This window comes from Hyaena hyaena, unplaced genomic scaffold, assembly GCF_003009895.1.
Source record: "Hyaena hyaena isolate Hyena2069 unplaced genomic scaffold, ASM300989v1 scaffold_1159, whole genome shotgun sequence".
Classification (NCBI taxonomy): domain Eukaryota; kingdom Metazoa; phylum Chordata; class Mammalia; order Carnivora; family Hyaenidae; genus Hyaena; species Hyaena hyaena.
In genome coordinates, this window is record NW_024081792.1 from 306,768 (window position 1) to 329,637 (window position 22,870).

At 40.1% G+C, this 22,870-nt stretch overlaps 1 protein-coding gene across 2 annotated transcripts in view; it reads left to right on the top strand.

The window, feature by feature from the left end:
- Positions 1–22,870, top strand: part of NT5DC1 (5'-nucleotidase domain containing 1) — a 133,790-nt gene that overhangs the window by 104,769 nt on the left and 6,151 nt on the right. For both annotated transcript variants that reach the window (XM_039222570.1, XM_039222571.1), the window contains exons 7-10: positions 6,646–6,820; positions 8,538–8,635; positions 17,061–17,179; positions 18,285–18,437. In XM_039222570.1, the coding sequence (XP_039078501.1) occupies positions 6,646–6,820; positions 8,538–8,635; positions 17,061–17,179; positions 18,285–18,437 (545 nt within the window). The remainder of the gene's footprint in view (positions 1–6,645; positions 6,821–8,537; positions 8,636–17,060; positions 17,180–18,284; positions 18,438–22,870) is intronic.

Consider the following 22,870-nt stretch of genomic DNA (forward strand, 5'->3'; position numbering starts at 1 on the left):
GTTTTAACAATCACCAATGAAAAATTAGAGTTACTGATTTGTTTCAAAACTTTTCCACCATGACTGATTTACACATTGTGTTAAATTACAATGATTACATGATATAGATCCCTCTGTAGCATTCCAAGTCCAATTCCCATACAACAATGCAAAGGGGTATTTTAGACAAGCCGTAGCAGAATAGGATTTATTAACATGCAAGTTAACATGAAAGGGACCTGAACTGTCAGTCATATTCAAAGTATAGTTTCCTGACCATATAGTGAGATTCCCTGAAACTGCCCATAATTTCCAAATATTCCCTTGAAAGTGGGGATACCCTAATAATTGCAACTGAGGGGGAACGAGTGCAAACTGCTGCCATTTTATGGTTTCATTACCGTTACCCATTAATGTACCATTAGTTCGATGCCATTTGAAAGTTTTGTTAGACCATTTTTCCAAAATTTGACCATGATCAGGGCTCCAATCTATAATGACAAATCCAGAATAATTCATGACCTTAAAAGGCCGATGACCTCGGCAGTTTTCCCATTCCCAAGATTCTAGAGAAGGAATAAAAAAATTAGAAGGGCATAATGGTATAAAGGTATCAGGATGGTGACTCATCGGCGTCGTAGAGGTGTTGAATCCCCTGGTGGAAACAAGTACAGTAAAGACAGAAGGATGATAATTATTATATGTTATCCCCCAGGTATTAGAAGAGTAATGATTATGCTTTCTTGTAGAGAGGCCAAAGGCATGTCCGCCGATGCACAAGGGGAGGCCCTCCACTGCAACAGTAACATTACTTATGTTATATTGATTATTATGATGACACAGATGCTCAGTTCCTCCACACGCGGGTGGTGGGAAGAATGCAGTTTCATTGGTGCATACCTGTACTTCAGGTTCACCCCAAGAGACAACTCTCACAAGAGAAGGATTAGGAACATAAGCCCAGTAAGTATATTCTATTGCTTGCGCATACATTACCTGACAGGTAACCACAGCCATCTTCTCTTCTTTCCTTCGAAAATGCAATTCTGCTGCTGATAGATTTTCTTTGCTCCAAATATTCAGAAAATTTGAAGTTAGTAAGGTTTTATTCAAGATGTCTTTTGGTTTCATAAATCTCTCCTATTCCCCCTTTTTTATTTTTTCAACATACTCACGTAAAGTATGATTAGCCCTTTCAATAATGGCTTGTCCTTGACTATTATAAGGGATACCAAAAGTATGAATTATATGATATTGGGATAAAAAATGAGCTAATTTTGCAGATTGGTAGGCGGGTGTATTATCAGTTTTCAATTCAGTTGGGACCCCCATAACTGCAAAACAAGATAATAAATGAGTAATAACAGCATCAGCCTTTTCAGAATGTAATGTAGTAGCCCATTGGAAATGTGTGCATGTATCTATAGTATGATGGACGCATTTTTGTTGTCCAAAGGATGAAATGAAGATTACATCCATTTGCCACACCTGATTTGCTTGCAGTCCTCTTATGTTGACACCTGGTGGGGTAAATGGGGTAAGGTAAAAGGTGCACAAATAGAACAAGAGCGAACAATAAGATTTTTTTTTTTAATCTTTTCAAGTTAGTATGTTGCAGACGATGCTCTTGTTTTGCTGCTTCTATAGGATAAAGTAATGCATCAATTACAGCATTTCCGAATGACAAGGGTCCAGGAAGGGTGGAATGTGCACGGATATGGGTAAAGAAAATTAATTCTGAACGCCGCAGAAGTGACCGTTGTACCTGATAAAACAATTTGTCAATATCTGTCTTAAGCGTTATAGGCAGTGAAACCTGAGGAAGCTGCAAACAAGAGAGAACAGCATACCGAGAATCCGAAACAATGTTAACAGGGAGTTGAGGAAAGTCTTGCAAAACTAAGTAAATAGCCTACAGCTCAGCAGGCTGCACAGAGCAGAACGAATGGGGAAGGCAGAAGAGGCAAGTTGACAGCAAGAGGCAGAGAAAGAGAATTAGTAGTTTTAAATTTTGTGAGCTTAGACAGAAGAGTAGACGTAAGGTTTGTTAGGCAGTCTATTATCAGTCTGGAGAAGACAAGGAACTTCCCCAAAACAAAAGGAGTTTCGACAGCTGCTTGGGAATATTCCTTAAAGTCCCCGTCCCGAGGTAAACCAGCCACAGGTGGCTTCAATTATAGCCATTAATCTGGGAAAAGAATGAGTGAGAAGCCCTCAACATTTACTAGAAAGAGGAACAGAGAACAGGAGAGAGTTAACATCCCCTTCAGTCTAAATTTCTTTCAGCCAGACCAATAAGATCCCCTTTATGAGGTTTTCCCGGATATGGTTGGGCACTCTTTTAGTGAGGCAATGTCACAAAGACAGACAAAGGGTTGGGGGTGCCCTCTCTAATGAGACCAGTCAGATGTCAGTTTGGTCGTGTCCCAAAAGAACTTAAGGGATGCTTAGCTGTAGTGGTCTCAGCTTTGGAAACTATTCCGATGCCACCATAGACCGTATGCCGTTTACCACAAAATCGCAGACAGGCAGTCAGACTCCATAGGCTTTTGGGACCTTCAGGGTGCCCACCAGTGGAGCCACAGAATCAAACCCAGCAGGCAAGCCAGACCGAATTGCCTATTCACATCTATATATATACTAGAGGTTACTATATTCCTTATCACAGAAATTCTACAGATAAGACTGACAATGACAAACAGGACAAAACAGATACAGAAGTGGCCACAAAACAGGTTTATGAGTTTGCTGAAGGGCCAACCGACGTTTCGGTGTGCCCTGGGGGAGAGAAATAGCTGCGTCCAGCTTTTCATTTAATTCCCCAGACAGAAGCACATGTGCATTTAAGGATCCAGATGATAAGGTGATTTACCTCATTTTTTCTTAATAACAAAAATGGGAGTGCTCGAGGAACTTGAGCAGTGGCCACTAGTTTTCCGACGGAATGGTTACAGAAGCCCCCATGGGAGAGAGAAGATAAGTATTTGTGCTATACGTTCTCCATTCAATAGTGAAAGGGTAACAGGAGTAGAAACCATAATTAAAATTTCTCCAACAAAATCAGAGTCTGTAACTCCAGGAATGATGGCTAGGCCTCTTAAAACTGCGCTGCTGCGGCCCAGTATTAAGCTAAAGGTGCCTTTAAGCAATGGGCCAAAAATGTTTAATTTATAAATGCCACCTCCCTGAGACAAAAGAACATTTTCAGCGAGAGGTAAATCAGCAGCCGCACTCCCTGAAGTTGCAGAGAGTAAATCTGACACCATTAAAGGTTTAGCTATTCCTGATGCAGCAGTCATCTCTAAGGGTTGTTGGAAAAGAAAGGGGTTAGTTACTTGAGGAGTGGGAGGCGCAGCCAATGAGTCCCCGGCCTTGTTTTAACAATTTCCACCCTTGCAGGGCTTCATAGCCTGAGCCAAAGCAGTAGCAAAAACAGCAGCATTATGTTCATGTCCCACTCCTGAACATGCTGTAATATATTCAGCTATAGAAGCTCCCTGCCCTTTTAAAGGGCCCAAAACACGTTTACATTCCGAGTTTGCATTTTCAAAAGCAAGTGTCTGCAAAAGTATCTCTGAGATTTCATCACGTCCAACATCCCGCTCAACAGCCACCCGCAATCTAGCAAGAAAATCAGTATAGGGTTCATTGGGTCCTTGTAAAGTTTTTTGTAAAAGAAGGCTGAGCGTGGCCAGTAGGTACAACACGGCGCCAAGCCCTAAGAAATACCTGGCGCATCTGCTGTAAATCCTGGCCGGAAAATTGAGCCTTTTCTCTCAAGGCTCGTAATTGTCCCTCTCCCATCAATTTATCCTCCAGAGGACCAGGAGGGTTCTGTCTCTCATTAATTTGAGCCTGCTTTCGGGCTTCCTCTTCCCGCCAACTCCTTAATTGCAGAATGCAATGCAAGCGCTTGAGTGATACCACTACATAGAGTCCACAATTTCAAAGGGATTATGTTACCCTTCTGAAGCTGGTGCTGTAATTCCTTCTGTATTAATTTCCATTCCTTTAAGTTTAATTGTACTTTGGGTTGGCACTTAAACCCATAACAATGCTGCTCCACAAGGCGGAATAACTCAAATAAACGGCGACTAGATACCTTCACCCCGATGGAGTGGAGAAGTCCTTTGACTAGCTCCATGTATTGTGCCTTTGCTGATGGGGAATTCCCCATAATTTTCCCGAAAGTTCCCCTGCCTTGGACCTACAATCCCCGAGGGGTACTCACCCTTTCGGTTTCGTTCGCCCTCTGCCCCGCGTTTGGACACCAGATGTTGCGGACGAAATGACACAAGACACACAAAAGACAGACACAGACACAACTCCGGCCGGAGGAACAATTCTACGCAAGCCCCTCTTGCGGTTTATTTTATACCCCGGTAACTGGATACAAACTGAAATCTACAAGATGCATTCCTTTCTTTACCAATTAAGGGCAAGTAGCCAAACACATTTCAAGGACAGGGGGGAGCAAAGGGAGGAAGCGACCACAACATGTTTACTAAGAGGCCTGCTCACAATTCCAGCCTCCTCCTCATTTCTAAGGAGGGCATGTTCCCTCGTTTGCGAGCCGACCATTAAACTTGGATATTGTGTGCAGGCTTCCTGGCAGAGCACCCTGTTTGCAGGCATGCTTTGCCCAGGCAGGGAGCCCCGTGTGCAGGCACATCCCGCGTCCCTAACCAGGCTTTCTTGTGGTCACTGTCGGACTCCCACATCCTGGTATTCTTGAAATAATAACTTTCGTCATTTGTTATTGAAGTGCGTGAGACTATACAGAATTACAGGTATAGCCCACATCTATGGCAGAGTTAACATTCATTACAAGCTCTTTCTCCTGTGGTTTTGTTTATGCTTGTGTCCTTTTCTTAGTAGTTAAAGAACTTGTGTTCTCTAACTGTCTTATTAGTACCGTCTTATTAGTACTCTCCACGCCCCCGCCCCCCCCCAGAGAACAGTATCCCCGAAGTACTTTATGAATCTAGTAGCACTTCAAGCAAATATACAGTTGTCTGCTAAGTACACACAGCTCTCAAGGCATCCCATCAAGCATTGACAGTGGGTCTGACCAGAATGTCTGGAGATACTGGCACCATCTGCCCAGAGCTCAAACTGACCCCTTCAACTCTGAAGACTCCTAGGGACAGAGCCTGCTGGCCCAACTCAGTGATTGAAGTCCTTCAGCGTTTGCTCTCAATTGTAGTGCCTTTTGGCCTTTTCTAGCTGGTTTTTCCATTTGACATCTCAGCACCTCTCACAGGCTGTACTAGGCTGGCCTTCTAGTCTGAGTGTCCATCTACAACACGACTGTGACTCTGAGGAACCCAGCTCCCTTCTCACAGGCTTCATGCCAAAGATGCATTTCTGGTGCGTTATCTGAATACTTATCTGTCGTTTGTATTCAACAAGTATTTGTTGAATGATTGAAAAATACTTATTAATTGACATTCCACATGCAGTAAGGTTTTTTTTCGGATTTAAAACTGCTGATTAAGGGCACCTGGGTGGCTCAGTACGTTAAACATCCTACTTCGCTCAGATCATAATCTCATGGTTCATGAGTTCAAGCCCTGCATCTGGCTCTCTGCTGTCAGTGCAGAGCCTGTTTCGGATCCTCTGTCCCCCCTCTCTCTGCTCCTTCCCCACTCACTCACTTGCATCCACATAAGCATGTTCTCTCTCACTTTTGCTCTCTTTCAAAAATAAACATTTCTTTCAAGAAGCTTAAAAAAAAAAACCCTGCTGAATATATTCTTTTTTATGTTATATATATTTTTTGTCTTTATTTATTTATTTATTTTGAGAGAGAGCACACAAGTCAGAGAGAGACAGAGTGGGGGAGGGAGAGAGAATCCCAAGCAGGCTCCATGCTAGCCCAGATACTGACTCGGCTTAATCTTGAAAACCGTGAGATCATGACCTGAGGTGAAATTAACACAGTCACTTAACCTACTGAGTCACCCAGGCACCCTGTGTTATTCTATTTCAATAGTTTATCAGCTTTTATCAAATATCCAACATAGTCAGCTGACATTTTCATTCATCATGTCCTTAAGTAAAGAATAAGAAGTATTCTTGGGGCACCTGGGTGGCTCAGTCGGTTGAGCGTCCAGCTTCCACTCAGGTCATGATCTCACGGCGCCTCAGAACAGGAAGCACTTAGTAGTGGCATCATTGCTCTGTCTGAACCAAGTTTTTCTCCTTTTAATTTTATCTATAGATTTGACAGAGATGAACTTGTTGGAAGAATACACAGAGTCAAACAGTTTTTTAGAAGCGAATCTGTCTCTTTACCTCCCAGACTCTTGGAGTTCAAAGTCCTTTGGTTTCAACACTGCTTTGTATGAGAGACAAGGGAACTTCAGATCTCTCTACTTCTTGGCCATGTTGGCCCCTCCTCTCAAACATTTTTTTTAATGTTTATTTTTGAGAGCAAGAGAAACAGAGCACGACCTGGGGAGGGGCAGAGAGAGAAGGAGACACAGAATCTGACGCAGGTTCCAGGCTCTAAGCTGTCAGCACAGACCCCAGTGCAGGGCTCAAACCCACAGACTGTGAGGTCATGACCTGAGCTGAAGTCAGACTTCTAACTGACTGAGCCACCCAGGTGCCCCTCAAACAATTTCTATGAATAAAAATCTCTCTGACACTTTTATTTTTCAGAAAACTGTGGAATATATTTTCCAGAAATAAAAAGAGATCCAGGCAGATATTTGCACACTTGTCCTGAATCTGTGAAAAAGTGGCTTCGACAGCTAAAGAATGCTGGGAAAATTCTTTTGTTAATTACAAGTTCTCACAGTGATTACTGTCGACTTCTCTGTGAATATATTCTTGGGTAAGTGATGAGTCATTCCATTTTTATGGTCTTCTAAAATAATGGATAACAAATTAGGCCAGTGCTGTTTTAAAAGTGCTCAACCATGACCATATCCTTATATTAGATAATGCTGAGTGACATGTAGTTGTTTCTTGTAACATCCCTCGACATCTGTTGACAGCAGCACCGCCTAGGTACAGTTTAGCAAAGCAGTGTTATGGGGGCCAGGAGGCTCCTAGCCCACCGATGGTCTGGGCTTTAGACATTCTGAAAGGTTGATAGACAGCATGTCCTCCATGAATTTGGTTTCTCAGCTTTGAATGACTGTTGAGGGACATGGATTTGTAGATTTCACTCCCCCATATATACCTGGAATACAGCCCCTCTAGCCATTTCAGTGTGGAGCCATGTATTTCACCATTTTGCACAGCCAGAGATGGGACTGACATCCATGAAAATCAAGGGAATATAAATGCACAGACTTAACACAGACATAGGTTTAAGCCCCACCTTGCAACTTACTCTGAGACCTCAGGTATGTTCTTTCACCTCTCTCATCCTCAATTTCATCGTCTTAAATAAAATGGGACAAGAAGACCTCATAGGAGTGAGAAGGGAGTTTAAATAGTGTAACACAGGTAAAGTATTAGAGTAGTTGATAAGTTTCAGTAGGTCTGAATACTTAACGTCATTCTTGTGAGCAATACCAGAGAATGTCTATGGTCAGAGCCAGATTCTCAAGTGGGCTACTAGATCTCCCCTAACGTTTCCTCAGATTTCAGCAAATACTGAAATGCTGGGAGTGTGAAGCAAACTTAACCCTCAAAACTGGCCTCTGGCTAACTTGTTTAGCCTCCTGGTGTCTATGTTTGTCAGCACATGTGAGTTTAGATGGGTCTGTGGTATACTTAGATCTGCCAGTAAGTATTCTGCCTTTTGAATGATACATAAAGCTGGGATCCTTGAAGTGAATTAAGGTGGAAACCCTGGATGCCTTGCACGGTGCCTCTTAGACTGTGAGACTGTATTTGCTTTCCTGATAGTGGGACCGTGCTTCAGAATAAGCACTCTTCCTTTGTCATTAGCATAGATAACCAAAGAAGTTCTTCTTCCTGTCTTAATGTCTCTTTAGCGTAGTTTAGATTTGTAATCCCATCTTTCCTTTGCCATCCCAAATGATCCTTAATGTAGTATTAAATACAGACCAAAACACAATTATTGTTATCTAAAAATTACCACATTATAAGACTACATTGATTTTCAGAAGAAGATACTTTTTTCATATGTGAACACTCTAAAAGATGTCACCTGACTTAATAATGTTAGCTTCCTGTAGGACCCATGTAAAACACAAAATTATTAATAAGTCTTCTTGCTAATAAATCCAGACAACGTTCAGGCCCCACATTTGAAGATATAGCCCATGAATATTTTTGTTGTTAGAAGCCATTGAATTCACTCACTATAACTCTTACCATCATGAGAAAGTCAGCTTAGCACCCAGAGTTGATGAGTTAATATGCATTTTTCCCCTTACATTTATATTTCAAGGTGTTTTCAGGAAAATTTGTGCTCAACCACTTCCTATTTCTATATATAAAATATTTGGAAAGCATGCAAAAGCTAATCAAAAGATAAGAAATGATACTGTGGTCTGATAGGTAAAGATGAAATTCTATTTTATATGGACTTTTTCTAATTCCTTAAAATTATGAAAAATATTGTTGTTTTTTAGGAATGATTTTACAGACCTTTTTGACATTGTGATTACAAATGCATTGAAGCCTGGTTTCTTCTCCCATTTACCAAATCAAAGGCCTTTCTGGACACTTGGTAAGTTAACGTTTTGTTTCTTCCTTATTTAAGATTTGTTCATTTGAGTACTTCATAAAATACCCGTTGGCTGACAGCCACAGGCAGAGTTCTGTGTTAAAAACAACGAGGGGTACAGAAGTGATACCAAGTCTTCTTCCCCCCTCACAGGAATGCATAAACACACACACTGAGCAGGTGAGTAAATGCATGGGATGGCCATGTTACCTGTGATGAAGGAAATGCCTAAAATTAAAAAATAATAATAATAATTAAAAAAAAATAAAACAGGAAATGCCTGCCTGATGAGTAAACCAGGAGGGCACTTTAGAGGAGCTGACCAGGGAAGGCCTGTCCAGAAAATTCAGAAAAGGTGACTTACCAGGCAGGACCTGAGGGACAAGTAATAAGAAAAGCAGAGAAAGAGTGGGAGTAGTTTGGGGAAGTTCCAGTGATGGAGAAGAGCCAGCGACTCATGGGAAGAGAAGCGAGGAAGTTAGGGAGGCAGGCAGCCTCATACACTGTGGAAGTGGGCTTGAATTTTATTCCACAAGCCATGTGAAGCTATTCAGTTGAAGTGTACGGGTAACCTGGAGAGCTCTGGCTGAGAGTGGGGAATGGATTGAACGTGGGAAGGATAGAAAGAGGAAAGAAAACCAGGGGGCACCTCGGTAGCTCGGTCAGTTAAGCGCCGGACTTAGGACTTCGGCTCCAGTCACAATCTCCCAGTTTGTGAGTTCAAGCCCTGAATCAGGCTCTGTGCTGACAGCTCAGAGCCTGGAGCTTGATTCAGATTCTGTGTCTCCCACTCTCTCTGCCCCTTCCCTGTTTGCACTCTGTCTCTCTCTCTCGCTCTCGCTCTCAAAAGTAAATATTAAAAAAAAAGGGGAAGAAAGAGGGGAACCAGGAATTGAGTGTGTCCCAAGTAAAAGACCCTGGCGGTTTGGTCTGAGGAGGTAGTACTGGAGATGGAGAGGAGACATATTTAAGACACAGATGCACTGTGGAGATGCACTGTTGGACTTGGTGATGAAAAGATAATCAAAAATCACTTGATTTTTCTTTTTCTTTTTTTTTAATTGAGCAAATGAGTGAATTGTGGTACCATTTACATCCATGAGGAAGGTTACAGAAGAAAAGTTTGTATGGGGTGGTATGGCGATTAAGAAATCATGCTTTGATGTATTAATTTTGAAATATCTACGAGTTTTTCAGCCAGGACTAACAATTAGGAAATTGTATGGATGAGCATGGAGTCCAAGGGAAACAGCTTTGGGGTCAGGGTACAAATTTGGGAGAGTCATTAACTCATAGAAAGATACTTTGAAACCAAGGGCTTATACGAGGGATACAGAGAGAACGATGAAGATAGAAACCAGACTGCAGATAGGTACTTCTACGTAATCATTTTGAAACAGTTTATCCTTCTGTCTCTCAATACTTTTCAGTTAAACAGATATAGTGCAAAAAATGCACTAACTTGTTAGTATAAGTTAATACATCTGTGGTCCCCAGTATGTTAAAAAATTTGGTGTATTTTTAATGTGCATTATTTTCTATTACTGGTGTGTGTGAGAATTTAATAAAAATCTCTGTAGAACAATGTAAGTACTACAGTAGGTATAGAACAGGTATAGATTTTCTTGGAAGAAAATACAAAAATCCTGCAGGCAAAAATAAACATTTGTTGAGTACTTAGTTATGTGTTTAAATATAAATTTGTGGAGAGGGGAAAACATTTAATTTTTTATTTGTTTAACAGAAAGAGTATTATCTGAATCCCTGATGTTATTTTTTAACAGCAAGGATTTATATGAGAGATTAAACCAGTATGTAAAAAATACCATCACTTTCTTTCTGCTAGACCAGGGTTTCTTAACTGTCACACTCCTGAGATTTGGGGCCAGGTCCTTCTTGATTAGCAGGAGTGAGGGTGCCCTGCTGGGTGTTGCAAGTTGCTTAGCAACATCCCTAGCCTCTAATCATCCCACCTCCCAATTTGTGATAATCAGGAATGTCTCCAGATGTCAGATTTGCCCTGAGGAGCAAAATTGCTCTAGTGGAAAACAACTGCACTAGACCATTCTCATGGACATATATGCATATTTTCATATCTTCAGCTTAAAAGAACATAAAATATGCCCTTGAGGCACCTGGGCAGCTCAGTCAATTAAGTGTCTGACCCTTGCTTTTAGCTTCAGGTCATGAACTCAAGGTTCATGAGTTGAAGCCCTGCATAGAGCTCCATGCTAACAGTGCAGAGCCTTCTTGGGATTCTCTCTTTCTCTCCCACTCTCTGCCCCTCCTGCTCACTTTCTCTCTCTCTCTCTCAATAAAAAATAAACTTAAAAAAAAAGATTCTCTAATTCATGATGCTGTATTTTAGCATTTGTTTTGCTGCGGATTCTAAGTCTGCATGCGTGTAGCTGCTTTGTTTCTACTGCTGGCTTTCCCTCACCTGTCTCTCTGTCTCTCTCTCTCTCAACAAAATATTTTATTGCAATAAGATATTCATTGTCCTCAAAATCAGTACAAAGTAAGTTATTAAAACTATTTTCTTACAAATGAAACTATGCAGTTAATAATAGCTATGAGTAAACAGCAACACAAATTTAGCCTCTTTAAGTCTGTATGTAATCTTCTAAGGATTGCTAACAATAGTAAAGGAAAAAAACTGTTAATCGTGGTTTTTGAATTCACTGATTTCCATTAAAAAAAAGTCTTCTGTTATATTTAAGACAAATTATTTATTCCTTTGAAGAGTAACCAGAGAAAAGACTGATTCAGTCCTGTATATGCAGTTCAGTGAACTTTGTGATTAAATGGCATATATTCCATACATTCCAATAAAGCTTCACACCTATTTCTCAAACAGAATTTTTCTTAAGTATTAAAGTATACTACATTTCATATTATAAAAAGTGTCTACATGAGTTTTTAATCAGTTTGGAACAAATATCCATGGTATCACATTTCCCTTTAAAGGTTAATACTCGGCAGCATTCCATATTAGCCTGCCTTTCTTCAGCTGTCTTAAGCTCTTTACCACTCTGACGCTTTCAGCTAGTACCTACATACCAGGACTCCCAATCCTTATCTCTAGACCTCACTTTTCCCTTACAGAGGCATATTTCTATCTGCCTTCTAAATTCTCCACGCCCTCCAGCCCCAGCATTGCAGGAAACTTGGGATGTGCTTATAACAACTCATTCATTTCCCCTCCCATCTCGGCATGCTCCTCTTCCCATATTCTGTAGTTTCCATTATAACTTTTCCAGCAGATCTTACCCAAGTGAGGAAGATCAGTCATCTTCTGTTCCTCTCTCCCTTTCACAGCAAACCTGCCTTCAGTTTCCTCAGAATGTTCCCCGCCATATTCCTGCCACTGCCCTTACCATCCATCCCTTGGATGAACTGATACATTCACATCACTACTGGCTATGAAGGTCAGTACTTAATCACTGACGTCCCGCCCCCATCAGCCTTGTAACCCTCACACCACCCAGTCTCCGTTTGGCCCAGCCTGCCTTGTAACCTCCAGTGTCATGTAAATCAAATCACTGCTCCAAATTGGTAAAAGCTGAATTAGAATAAGGCAAAGTTTGCTTCTGGGTTGGTAGGCGCTGGGTGAGCCAACCCTTAAGCACAGCGCGTCCGGCGTCTGTGCAGCTGTCGCACAGGCCTGATGTCATCCATTGTCATGGGAACAAGATGAGGGAGGTTGTGCCCGAGTTGGCGGGGGCTGAGTGCCTCCTTCTAGGCAAAATGTGCAGCATCCCGCCCCATCGCTGTGATTCAGCTTCTTGCCAGTGCGCAGGCCTGGGGAGGGGAGTCCATCTTGCAAGATTTTAACTTCACTGAGGAGAGTGACCATATCTGTCTTTTTCACTGCTGTGCCCCCTGTGCTCTCCGCTACCCATCCTCCCACCCTTATTTTGGGAACCCAGATTCCCGACTTGCTGCCTTTAGTTTCTTGGCCTCAACTGTCACCAATACACTCTGAAATCTTTCACTGAGACTTCCCTGGAGCCTCATACCATGTTTCCTCCTGCACGCAGCTCTACTCAGTATTCTGAAATCAGACTTGATATTCTCCTTCCTCCTAGAAACAGTACAACTATACACACTGGCCACTTGATAATCTTTATCTTTAGTACTTGACTATCCACTGAATTGCCGCCAGCTATAAACCTCTAGTCTCTTCACCCTTTCCCATCCAGCATGCTGTGCATCAAGTCCTGTTTAAACTACCTCATCTCTGCTCTCCGCTCTCTTCTCATTAGGACTTCATCACTCTCTTCCCTGTGAGTCTCTTACCTCCTCCCCCTGCCCTTACTTTATACCCTCCTTTTCTCCATCTCTTGCCTGCTGCTCTCAAATACTTGGCACATATTTCCATTTAAATAAAAATTTTAAATATATTTTAATAACTTTAAATGTATGTTATATGAGTCACTTATTACTGTCAGGCATACAGTATACTTAATCACATACACACAGAATCTCATTGACCCCCCCACCCAATGGAGCATCTAAGGCAATTCTAAACCTGGTTGCTAAGTTACCTTTTCATCTGCACTCTGTCTGATCCCTACAGATGCCAACTAGTCTGGCCTTGCCAGAATGAATGCCTTCTGTTCTATCACGTTTTCAATCCTGCTTTTCTCTCCACATCAGTGTTTCTCAGACTTTAATGTACACTCACATCACCTAGGGATCTTGTTAGAATGGAGATTCTCACTCAGTAGGTCTGGGTAGAACCATAGATTTTGCATTCTAAACAAATTTTCTGGTGAAGCAGATGTGACTGGTCAGATCACCAATCACAGATTTTAGTTACCCTAAGAGAGAAGGCCTTAGAGTGGTTAATTGAAGATTGTTATTCTGATAAGAAATAAACTTGCCATCATTTAGGTTCTATATCATTTCTATAATGAGCTAGTTAAGAATAGTTAAACTAAAGGACAAGACTTTGAAAGAATTAACTGCTGTTAGTTATTAAAGAATTATGAATTATAATCCCAAAACCAAAGTAGGTAAGGGTTTTGCTTTCTATTCTGTTAAATTTGTTCCAACTCACTGGTATGGTATTTATTTCTCTTAATATGTAATTTTCTTTTTATGGCTTCTAGCACAGACAAGCATTGTGGCAGATATTTTCATTAAAAGGTGTCTTATTAGAGGCATCTGTCTGGCTCAGGTGGTAGAGCATGTGACTCTTGATCTTGGGGTCATGAGTTCAAGCTCTTCATTGGGCCTAGAGCTTATTTAAAAAAATAAATTTTAAAATACAACATTTTCAATATCAAGACAATATAAAAATTATTGCAACATATCTGGGGCACTTGACTAAGTCAGAGGAGCATGTGCCTCTTGATCTTGGGGTCATGAGTTCAAGCCCCACATTGCATGTAGACATCACTAAAGTAAATAAACTTATATGTTAAATGTCTTATTCCCCATGCCAAAGAAGAAAATGGAGAAAGTGTGTATAAAAATGCATAATTGGGAAAAAAATTTTAACTCAAAATTGAAGAAGGGATATATAAGAGAAAATATTAAATATCCAGTCAAGTACACATTATATAGGAAGGAGTTCAGGAAATCAAAAGAACTTTAAATATATTTTTAATTATAAATCATTGCTTAGTAAACCTCTACCAAGTTAGAGATTGCTACCAGAATATAAGCATCCTGAGGACAGGGGCTTGGGCCATCTAGTTCACTGCTATATACCTCATACCTAAAGTGTTCTGTTAAAGATAGATGAAATAATAAGCAAAAGAAAAAAAAAAAAAAGAGGTTTTTCCAGCTCAGAGTCAATTTGATCCCACCAAGTTGTGAGGATTGTCTCATGTTTGTAATGTTTTCCTTATAACAATAATAAAGATTGGCAACATCTCACATATCTACCAATAGATGACTATTAAATAAGTTATAGAACATGCATCTATTTTAAAAACAAGGAAGATTACAATATATTATCTAGAGGAGTTTTTTTAAAAAATTAATTGCAGAAGAATGTGCTAATACTTGAATTTAAATGGGAAGGTTCATGGGTATTGTATTAATTGTGAAGGCTGCTATAACAATATACCACCAACTGAATGGCTTAAACAACAGAAATGTATTTTCTCTCAGTTCTGGGGGCTGGAAGTCTGAGATCAAGGTGTCAGCAGGTTTGGGTTTCTTCTGAGGCCTCTCTTGTTAGGATGGGCATCTTCTCCCTAGAACACCATCTGGTCTTTCTTCTGTGTCCTAATTATCTGTGTCTCTATTATCTTATGAGAACATCAGTCATACTGGATTAGGCTCACCCTAATGGCCCCATTTTAACTTAATCACCTCTTTCAAGGACCTGTCTTCAAATACAGTCACATTCTGAGGTATTGGTGGTTAGGGCTTCAACATATGAATTTGAGGGGAACACCATTCAGCTCATAACAGGTCTGTACATGTGCCAAAACTCATCAAGTTGTTCATTTGCAGTATGTACAGTTCATTGTATATCAGTTACGCCTCAATAAAGGTATTTTTTAAAGGGAGAGGAAAAGAATATATATGGGTTACCTTTGTAGAAGAGGTGAGTACTTAGCAGATAGAGTTCCAAAGTGGGACATTTAATATATGTAAGTATATTACTGATTTTAAAAAATCACATAAGTACATACTGTTTAAACATTAAGATAGTGACACCAAGCACCCTGGGAGTTGGGGGGAACAGGTGTGAGCTGCCACATGAACCATATTCAGGCAGCTATGGGCTGAAGTGAGTGGTCAGCCACAGGTGCCTAGAACTCTTCTTACAAAACTCTTGCTCCCTCTAGCAAGATTTTCTTATCTAAGGTAAGCGATGGAACTTATCCTTGTTCAGGACTGTTCGCCATAGCCCTGGCTGCATCACTTCCCCATATTTATTTTTAGGTTCTTTTACTGACTAAAATTTTACTACTTTGTGTTTTTACTTTACTTGTCCATTTGCTCTTAACAATAAGAAAACAAAAGGTTGTTTGATTAACTAATTGCTTTAATTGATTGCTCTTCCATCTCTATCCAACCCTTATCTGCTTCCTAACTTCATTCAGTCAGTTTTGGGGGTAGTTTACATGTTATAGGAACAACGTTGAGGTTTGGTCTGAGTTTTTCTCCTTGAAGGTTATCACCCAAACATCCATTAGTCATTAAGTTAAAAGATTTGAGGAATAATTTGGACATCTTACAGAACTTAGGTACAAAAAATTGTGTTGAATATACATTTTCATTTGAAGATTTCTTAATGCATTTTGCCCAGTTCTTAGGAATGTTTTAAATTGACACCATGACATAATTGAATTTTATTAAAATAATACTGGTTTGCATTTTTTCATAATATAGATCTGTTTCATGAGTCAATATGAGGGAATTGTAAAAACAATCCTTTATAAAATGAGGTTCAAATTGCATTCTAAAGTCCACCTTGAATTCATTGCTGACCTGTTCTTAATATAATGGAGGACAGTAGGGGTGCTTGGGTGGCTCAGTCCGTTAAGCATCCAACTTTGGCTCAGGGCATGATCTCACGGTTTGTGGGTTCGAGCCCTGCATCAGGCTCTGTGCTGAGAATTCAGAGCCTAGAGCCTTCTTTGGATTCTTTGTCTCCATCTCTCTCTACCACTCCCCACCTTGTGCTCTGTCTCTCTCTCAAAAATAACTCTCTCTCAAAAATAATTTTCAAAAACTGGAGGACAGTAAACAGCACTGTATCTGGGTATTCTAGAAGATGCCAAATAAAAATTTCTCTTGTGCTATAGTTGTTTCTTGTTTGTGACAGTTCCATCAGCCATATCAGGATCCAGGAATTCAAATTTAGAGATGGTTTATAGGTCTGTCTTCTAGCCTCAGTTTGAAGTCCTAATGTAAACTGTGGGGTTTGGTTAATAGTAAATCAGTTATCAACTTTGAGACCTTGGGCAAAGTAACTTCCCTGAGTTTCTCCTCAATTAAGAGTGTTGTTATGAGGAGTAAATAATATATATCTCCCCCATTATCAGCATTCTCCACAGAGAGTAGTACCCTTGTTTCAGCTGATTAACCTACATTGACACATCATTATCCCCAACAATCAAGGAAGCTATGCATGTGCAGAGGCAAGGGGTGTAGCAGAAATCTCTAACTCTCAGTTTTGCTGTGAACCCAAAACTTCTCTAAAAAATAAATTATTTTAAAAACGTATTTTTATATCTCTATGAAAAAAATGTATCTATAGATAGAGATAAAGATACCCATGAAGGGCATGTAATGCATGGGTGCTCACTGAATGCTAGCTCCTGTCCCCACATTCTTGTACATGTCCTGCAGCTGTGCTTGGTGTGGTCTGCCCACATGGGTGCTCTCACTTGATTAAAAAGTATAGGATTATCCAAAAATAAATAAATAAAAGTATATGACTGTCAAACTCTATTTTCAGAAAATGATGAGGAGCAGGAGGCCTTGCCAGCTCTGGATAAACCTGGCTGGTACTCTCAAGGGAACGCTGTCCACCTTTATGAACTCCTGAAGAAAATGACTGGCAAAAGTGAACCGAAGGTATTTTCTGATTGAGGTGGAGTTCTTGGTGCCCACTTGCAGACATAAACCATTGTGAATTAAAACCATAATTCTAAATGCATTCAGCTTTGTTATCCATGGGGAAATCAGCTACCTCTGCCTATCTGTCAGTCTCTTACCTCTTCTGTTTAAGCCCTTTCTTTGTTGGTCTAGACTGGGTCTTCATCTCTAACAGAAAAGAGCAGAGATTCCAAATAGGGAACCACAGTTCTAGGGGACACACTGGATAAGTATATGGGCTACCTGAGGAATGATACCCTGATAACAGTTCATTGAAAAACTGTTATGTGTAAAACAAGCAGTAAGTGAAATAACAGCACAGACTAGCCTAAAGACACACTTGCTTTTGATATTCTGGTCACATTGTGGATGTTGAACATTGGTGCATTTTTTTACATCAGGACCCTTTCTTATGAAAAATGTCTACCGGAGAGATCAGTGGGTAACAGACCTGCTCCGTTGGCTCCCACGTTGCCATAGCCCCCTGCGAACTCTTAAGGGGCTTAGTAGACAGAGCATCCTGACTGGGAGGTTCTAGTTCATTTTCCCTTACTCTCATTTTCTCATCTGTAAATTGAGGGGTAAGGATTAGATCAATGGGGGCTTTGCCTCAGAATACGTAGGGAGCCTCCCAGAGTCCACCTGCCCAAACCATCTGTCAAAGATGCTGTGTTAGCAGGGCTGAGTGAGTCCCACAAACTCTTGGAAAAGCAATTGTGATGTGTACTCCTGCTAATCTAACCCACTGTAACAGTAACACGTCATCGCTAATATTTTACCAGTTCTTCAATTCTGAGGGTAGGTTTATCTGTAAACATGGACTCTTACTTTAAAATCAGTTAGCCTCTGCCTTTCTTCTACCTGCAAATGTACTTTGTAACTTCTTACAACAAACTGGTGCCCTGCAAACCAAATGTGGCCAGTTCACAGTCACCTGTGATGCTATTCAAGGAAGTTCAAGATGTTTATGTAACTTTTGCCTTACTCTGATACCTGTTGAGGAATTTTTTTTCTGCTTTCATGAAGTGAACACTTTCTTGCACAGTTCTCATACCTTAAATGGAATTTGCTGTCTGACTTACAGGTTGTTTACTTTGGTGACAGCATGCATTCAGACATTTTCCCAGCCCGCCATTATAGTAATTGGGAGACAGTTCTCATCCTGGAAGAGCTCAGAGGGGACAGAGACAGGAAGCCTGAAGAATCAGAGCCTCTAGAGAAGAAAGGAAAATATGAGGTAAAGATTCCCTTCACCTCTTTCCCGGAAAGAAAAACCTTTACGTTGACATATCTTAGGAAGTGCTTGTTTGTGTCAAGAGTGATGAAATCTGTTGGCATTTATAAGTGATCTTCTTGCCGTCTCAGCTCTATTGTTTATCTTGTTGATAATTTTTAAATGATGCCGAGATGACCCTGACCATCTGTCTTCCTGGCCCCCGGCTTTCATCCAGTGCTGTGACACCATGGGTGTTTCTTGGCCAATTCTGAGGTGGCCAGATCCTGACTCACTGTAGTCATACTCTGTGTCTCTTCTGCTGGGTCTTGAGCGTTGTTCTGCACTTTTTTCATGAGTTTAAGTTAACTAAATTGGTAACTCCTTTAGACTTACCCTGAGCTGCCGAGAATAAACTTAGGTGAAGACTTAAGGTAAAGGAAAGTAAAATATGTCATAAATCTAGAAAAGAAAAATAGTATATAAAGCAAAAAGGGAGTATCTGGGTGGCTTAGACAGTTAAGCGTTTGACTTTGGCTCGAGTCATGATCTCACAGTTCATGGGTTCAAGACCCTCTTTGGGCTCTGTGCTGATAGCTCAGAGCCTGGAACCTGCTTCCTATTCTGTGCCTTACTCTCTCTCTCTCTCTCTCTCTCTTAAAAATAAATAAACATTAAAATATTTTAAGTAAAAAGGAACTGGAAAGAGGAAAGATCATAATTAAATGTATTTCTAAATTCATTCCAGTGAAACAATTATAAAGAAAGAAAAACTCAAGTCAAGAAACAAATATCAAATAAAAAAAAATGACAATAAAAAGAAATGAGCTATTAGGCCACACAGAGACATGGAAGAACCTAAAGGGCAAACTACTAACTGAAAGAAGCTGATCTAAAAAGACTGCATACTGTATGATTCCAGCTAATGACATTCTGGAAAAGGCAAAACTGTTGAGACTAAAAGACCAGTCGTGCCAGAGGTTTGTGAGGGAGGTGAATAAACAGAGCACAAGGATTTTTTTAATGTTTATTTATTTTGAGAGAGGGAGAGAGAAAGTGTGCACATGCATGCGTGGGCTAGTAGGAGAGGGGCAGAGAGAGAGAATCCTGAGCAGGCTGCACTGTTGGCACCAAGCCTGACTCAGGGCTTGATCCCACAAACCATGAGTTCATGACCTGAGCCAAAATCCAGAGTTGGATGCTTAACCGACTGAGCCACCCAGGCACCCTGAGCACAGGGATTTTTATGGTGGCAAAACTCTTCTGCAGGACACTGTGATGGTGGAAACATGACACTGCATTTGTCAGAACCCGTGGAGCTATACAACATAAAGTGTTAACCTTAATGTAAACCTCAGACTTTCATTACAAATAACATCTGCATATTGGTTAATCAGTGGTACCAAATGTACCGCATCAGTCAGTGCAAAATGTTACTAATAGGAGAGATGGTGGGGAGAAGGGGAAGCAGGAGGGGATGTATGCATGGGAACCCTCTGTACTTTCTGCTCTTTTTCTCTGTAAAACTAAAACTGTTCTAAAAATAGTCTATTCATTCAAAAATGACTATAAGTAGACCCAACAAAATATTAGAATAAAGGGGTCATGTGTTTTTTTTTATTTTTTTCTTTTAATGTTTTATTTATTTCCAGGAGAGAGAGAGAGAGACAGCGTGAGCAGGGGAGGGTCAGAGAGAGAGGGAGTCACAGACTGAAATAGGCTCCAGGCTCTGAGCTGGCAGTCAGCACAGAGCCCAACGCGGGGCTCGAACCCACGAACTGCGAGATCATGACCTAAGTGAAAGTCGGACGCTTAACCAACTAAGCCACCCAGGCGCCCCAAAGAGGTCATGTTTTGATGAGGTTTCCATTGAGTAGCATTTAGTCTTCAATGTGACATTGGAAGTTCTTTGGGCTCTTTGAGTTAAGAAGAGCTTTAAAACAATGTTACAGAGGTAGGCCTTCTATCCTGAGTGAATTTGGAGAAGGTTTTCACTAAAGAGAAATTAGGAGCTTTGGTTTCTTCAGAATGATTTGAGAATGCAGGTACTACATTAAGAAAATGAAGACTCTATGGGACAGTTGCCTCCAGCATTACAGTAAACAGTAGCCCAATCTTTTCCCCACAGACCCCTTTCCTCTTAATTAGTTACAAACACATCATAAACGAAGAGCTCATAATTGGCTTTTAGACAGGAAATAGTGAGTGTTATTTGAAAATTTTGCTTATTAAGACAAAATTGAAATAATGTACCTTTCCTATCAAACTCTACCTCTGCAACCAACCCTGCCCCTCTGAACATGGACAAGGAAGCAAGGAATGGGAAGGTTTGGCCTAGTGACAGGGTTAGAATAAAGCCCTCAGAAGGTTCCAGATTTAGCTCTGAACTCTTTTTCCATCGCATACTGTTGAGGTTCCAGGAAAAGGGAGTTGTGGAAGACAGATTTCCTGTCCTGTCAGGGGCTGAGGCAGGTGTTTTGGTGCAGGATTCCCAGCTGTGGCCCAAAGCATTGTGTTGAAAAACCAAAGTATCCTCGTCCTCCTTGACTCCAAAGTTACTCTGGCCACGCTGACCCCACCGTGTTCCTGTAGTTTGTTTTGAGGCAGTATTTGTATTGATGGGCCCATTCTTAGCAGAGGTTTCAGGCCAACTTAGGAGTTTTATCTACTCTAAGGAAAATCCTCTATCATACATCTTTCTGCTTATATTTAAAGGCAGATTTAAAATTTAATTTAAAAACAATTATGTGGGCTCTTTTTTATTATTATTAATTACCTTGTAACACAAACCTACAGCATAACTTCTAAAAGACTGCTTTCATAGTTAAGTTTGCCTGTATTTCCATTCACAGCACACTTCTTTCATCAGCACATCAAAGCCTGGTGTAAATACAGCAGTCTCAAGGGAATCCAGATGCTTTCCTCTTCCCTGTGAAGGAAATAAGAATACATACATCCTCAGTTGCTACAGGAGGAGGAAATCATCCATTAAGCATCACATGAGGGTTCATCTGTTGATTTTTGTGATGATTAAGAAAAATGTAGTTTCATTTCCTAACCAAATGTCATACACAGAACATGCGTAACATGCAGTCTTTTCCTGAGTACAAAGCCTGAATGCAAAAGGATTTAGTTCCTTATTTCTAGTTAATTTTATTCATCTTAAAAAAACTTTTAACAGTGTAATTTAAAAACAAAGGTCACTTCAATCACTTCAGGATTGATGCATTCACTGAACCAAAACATTAACATTTACTACATACAAGATTAGCATTTTGTTTCACTTAGGCTTGAATTCAGTTTCTTAGATATTTACAGTAATTTTCACCCTAGATAAAACCATCTGGAATGTGAAGATCAATTTTACTTCCCTTCATCTGTGACAACAAGCTCAAGATAAGGACAGAGAACATCTCAAATGGCCCTTCAAAGGCTTAGAGTCTTTTTTTTAATGTTTATTTGAGAAAGAGAGAGCAAGCAAGCATGATCAGGGGAGGGGCAGAGAGGGAGACCATGAGATCAGGACCTGAGCTGAAGTCAAATGCCCAACTGAGCACTATAAGAAACTTTTTCTGAAACCTTACTGCATCTGTTAATTTTCTACTCTACTATATTGAAGCATGACAGATAAGCAAAAATGGCCCATTTTAATGATTAAAGTAAATCCAGTTAAGGAGACTGGGGAAAAATAATTTGTTTTTATTTATCTTTGTTTCCAGAAATAAATCAAAAGTCACTTCATTAATCTTGTAATTACTTAGTCTTAATTTCATAAGTTTAGCCTCCAAAGGGACCTCTTCTCCTTAGCCTCAATCCTTACTGTTCTCATCTGTTTCTTCATTTTAACTCAAAACAAATGAAAAAATATTCCTCAGCTTTTTAGAATAATATATTATGAAATTTAGATGCCAAAATAAATCATTTTAATGATGAAAACTCTCAGCAAACAAGAAGGGACCAGCCTTTTATTAGAGAAAAGCTATCCAACAAAAACCCAGTGAGAATGTAATCTTTAATGGAAAACTTTAATAGGGGAAAAACCCATACTTAATGGAGACACATGCTCTTTAAGGTTCTGAGCTAGACAAAGGATATCTGTTATTAATTATGTTGTGTAACAGAGAGCTGACCAAAACCACAAGAAGAAGAAAAAAAATACATATTAGGATTAGGAGACACCAAACTGTAATTATTTCAGAGTTATATGGTCATTAGCATAGAAGACCATAGGGAATCAACAAACTGTTATAACTAAGAAGAGAGTTGTCAAAATGCTGGATCCAAATCAGCATTCAAAAGTCAATAGCTGTTCTCTGTAATCACTTAACAAAATATAATGAGAGTTAAATCATTTACAAAGGCAATGAAAATGAATCACTCTCTAGGAATTAACTTAATACATCTCATAAGACCTTAATAGAGAAATTTTTAAGTCTTTAGTAAGGATTTTGGATGGG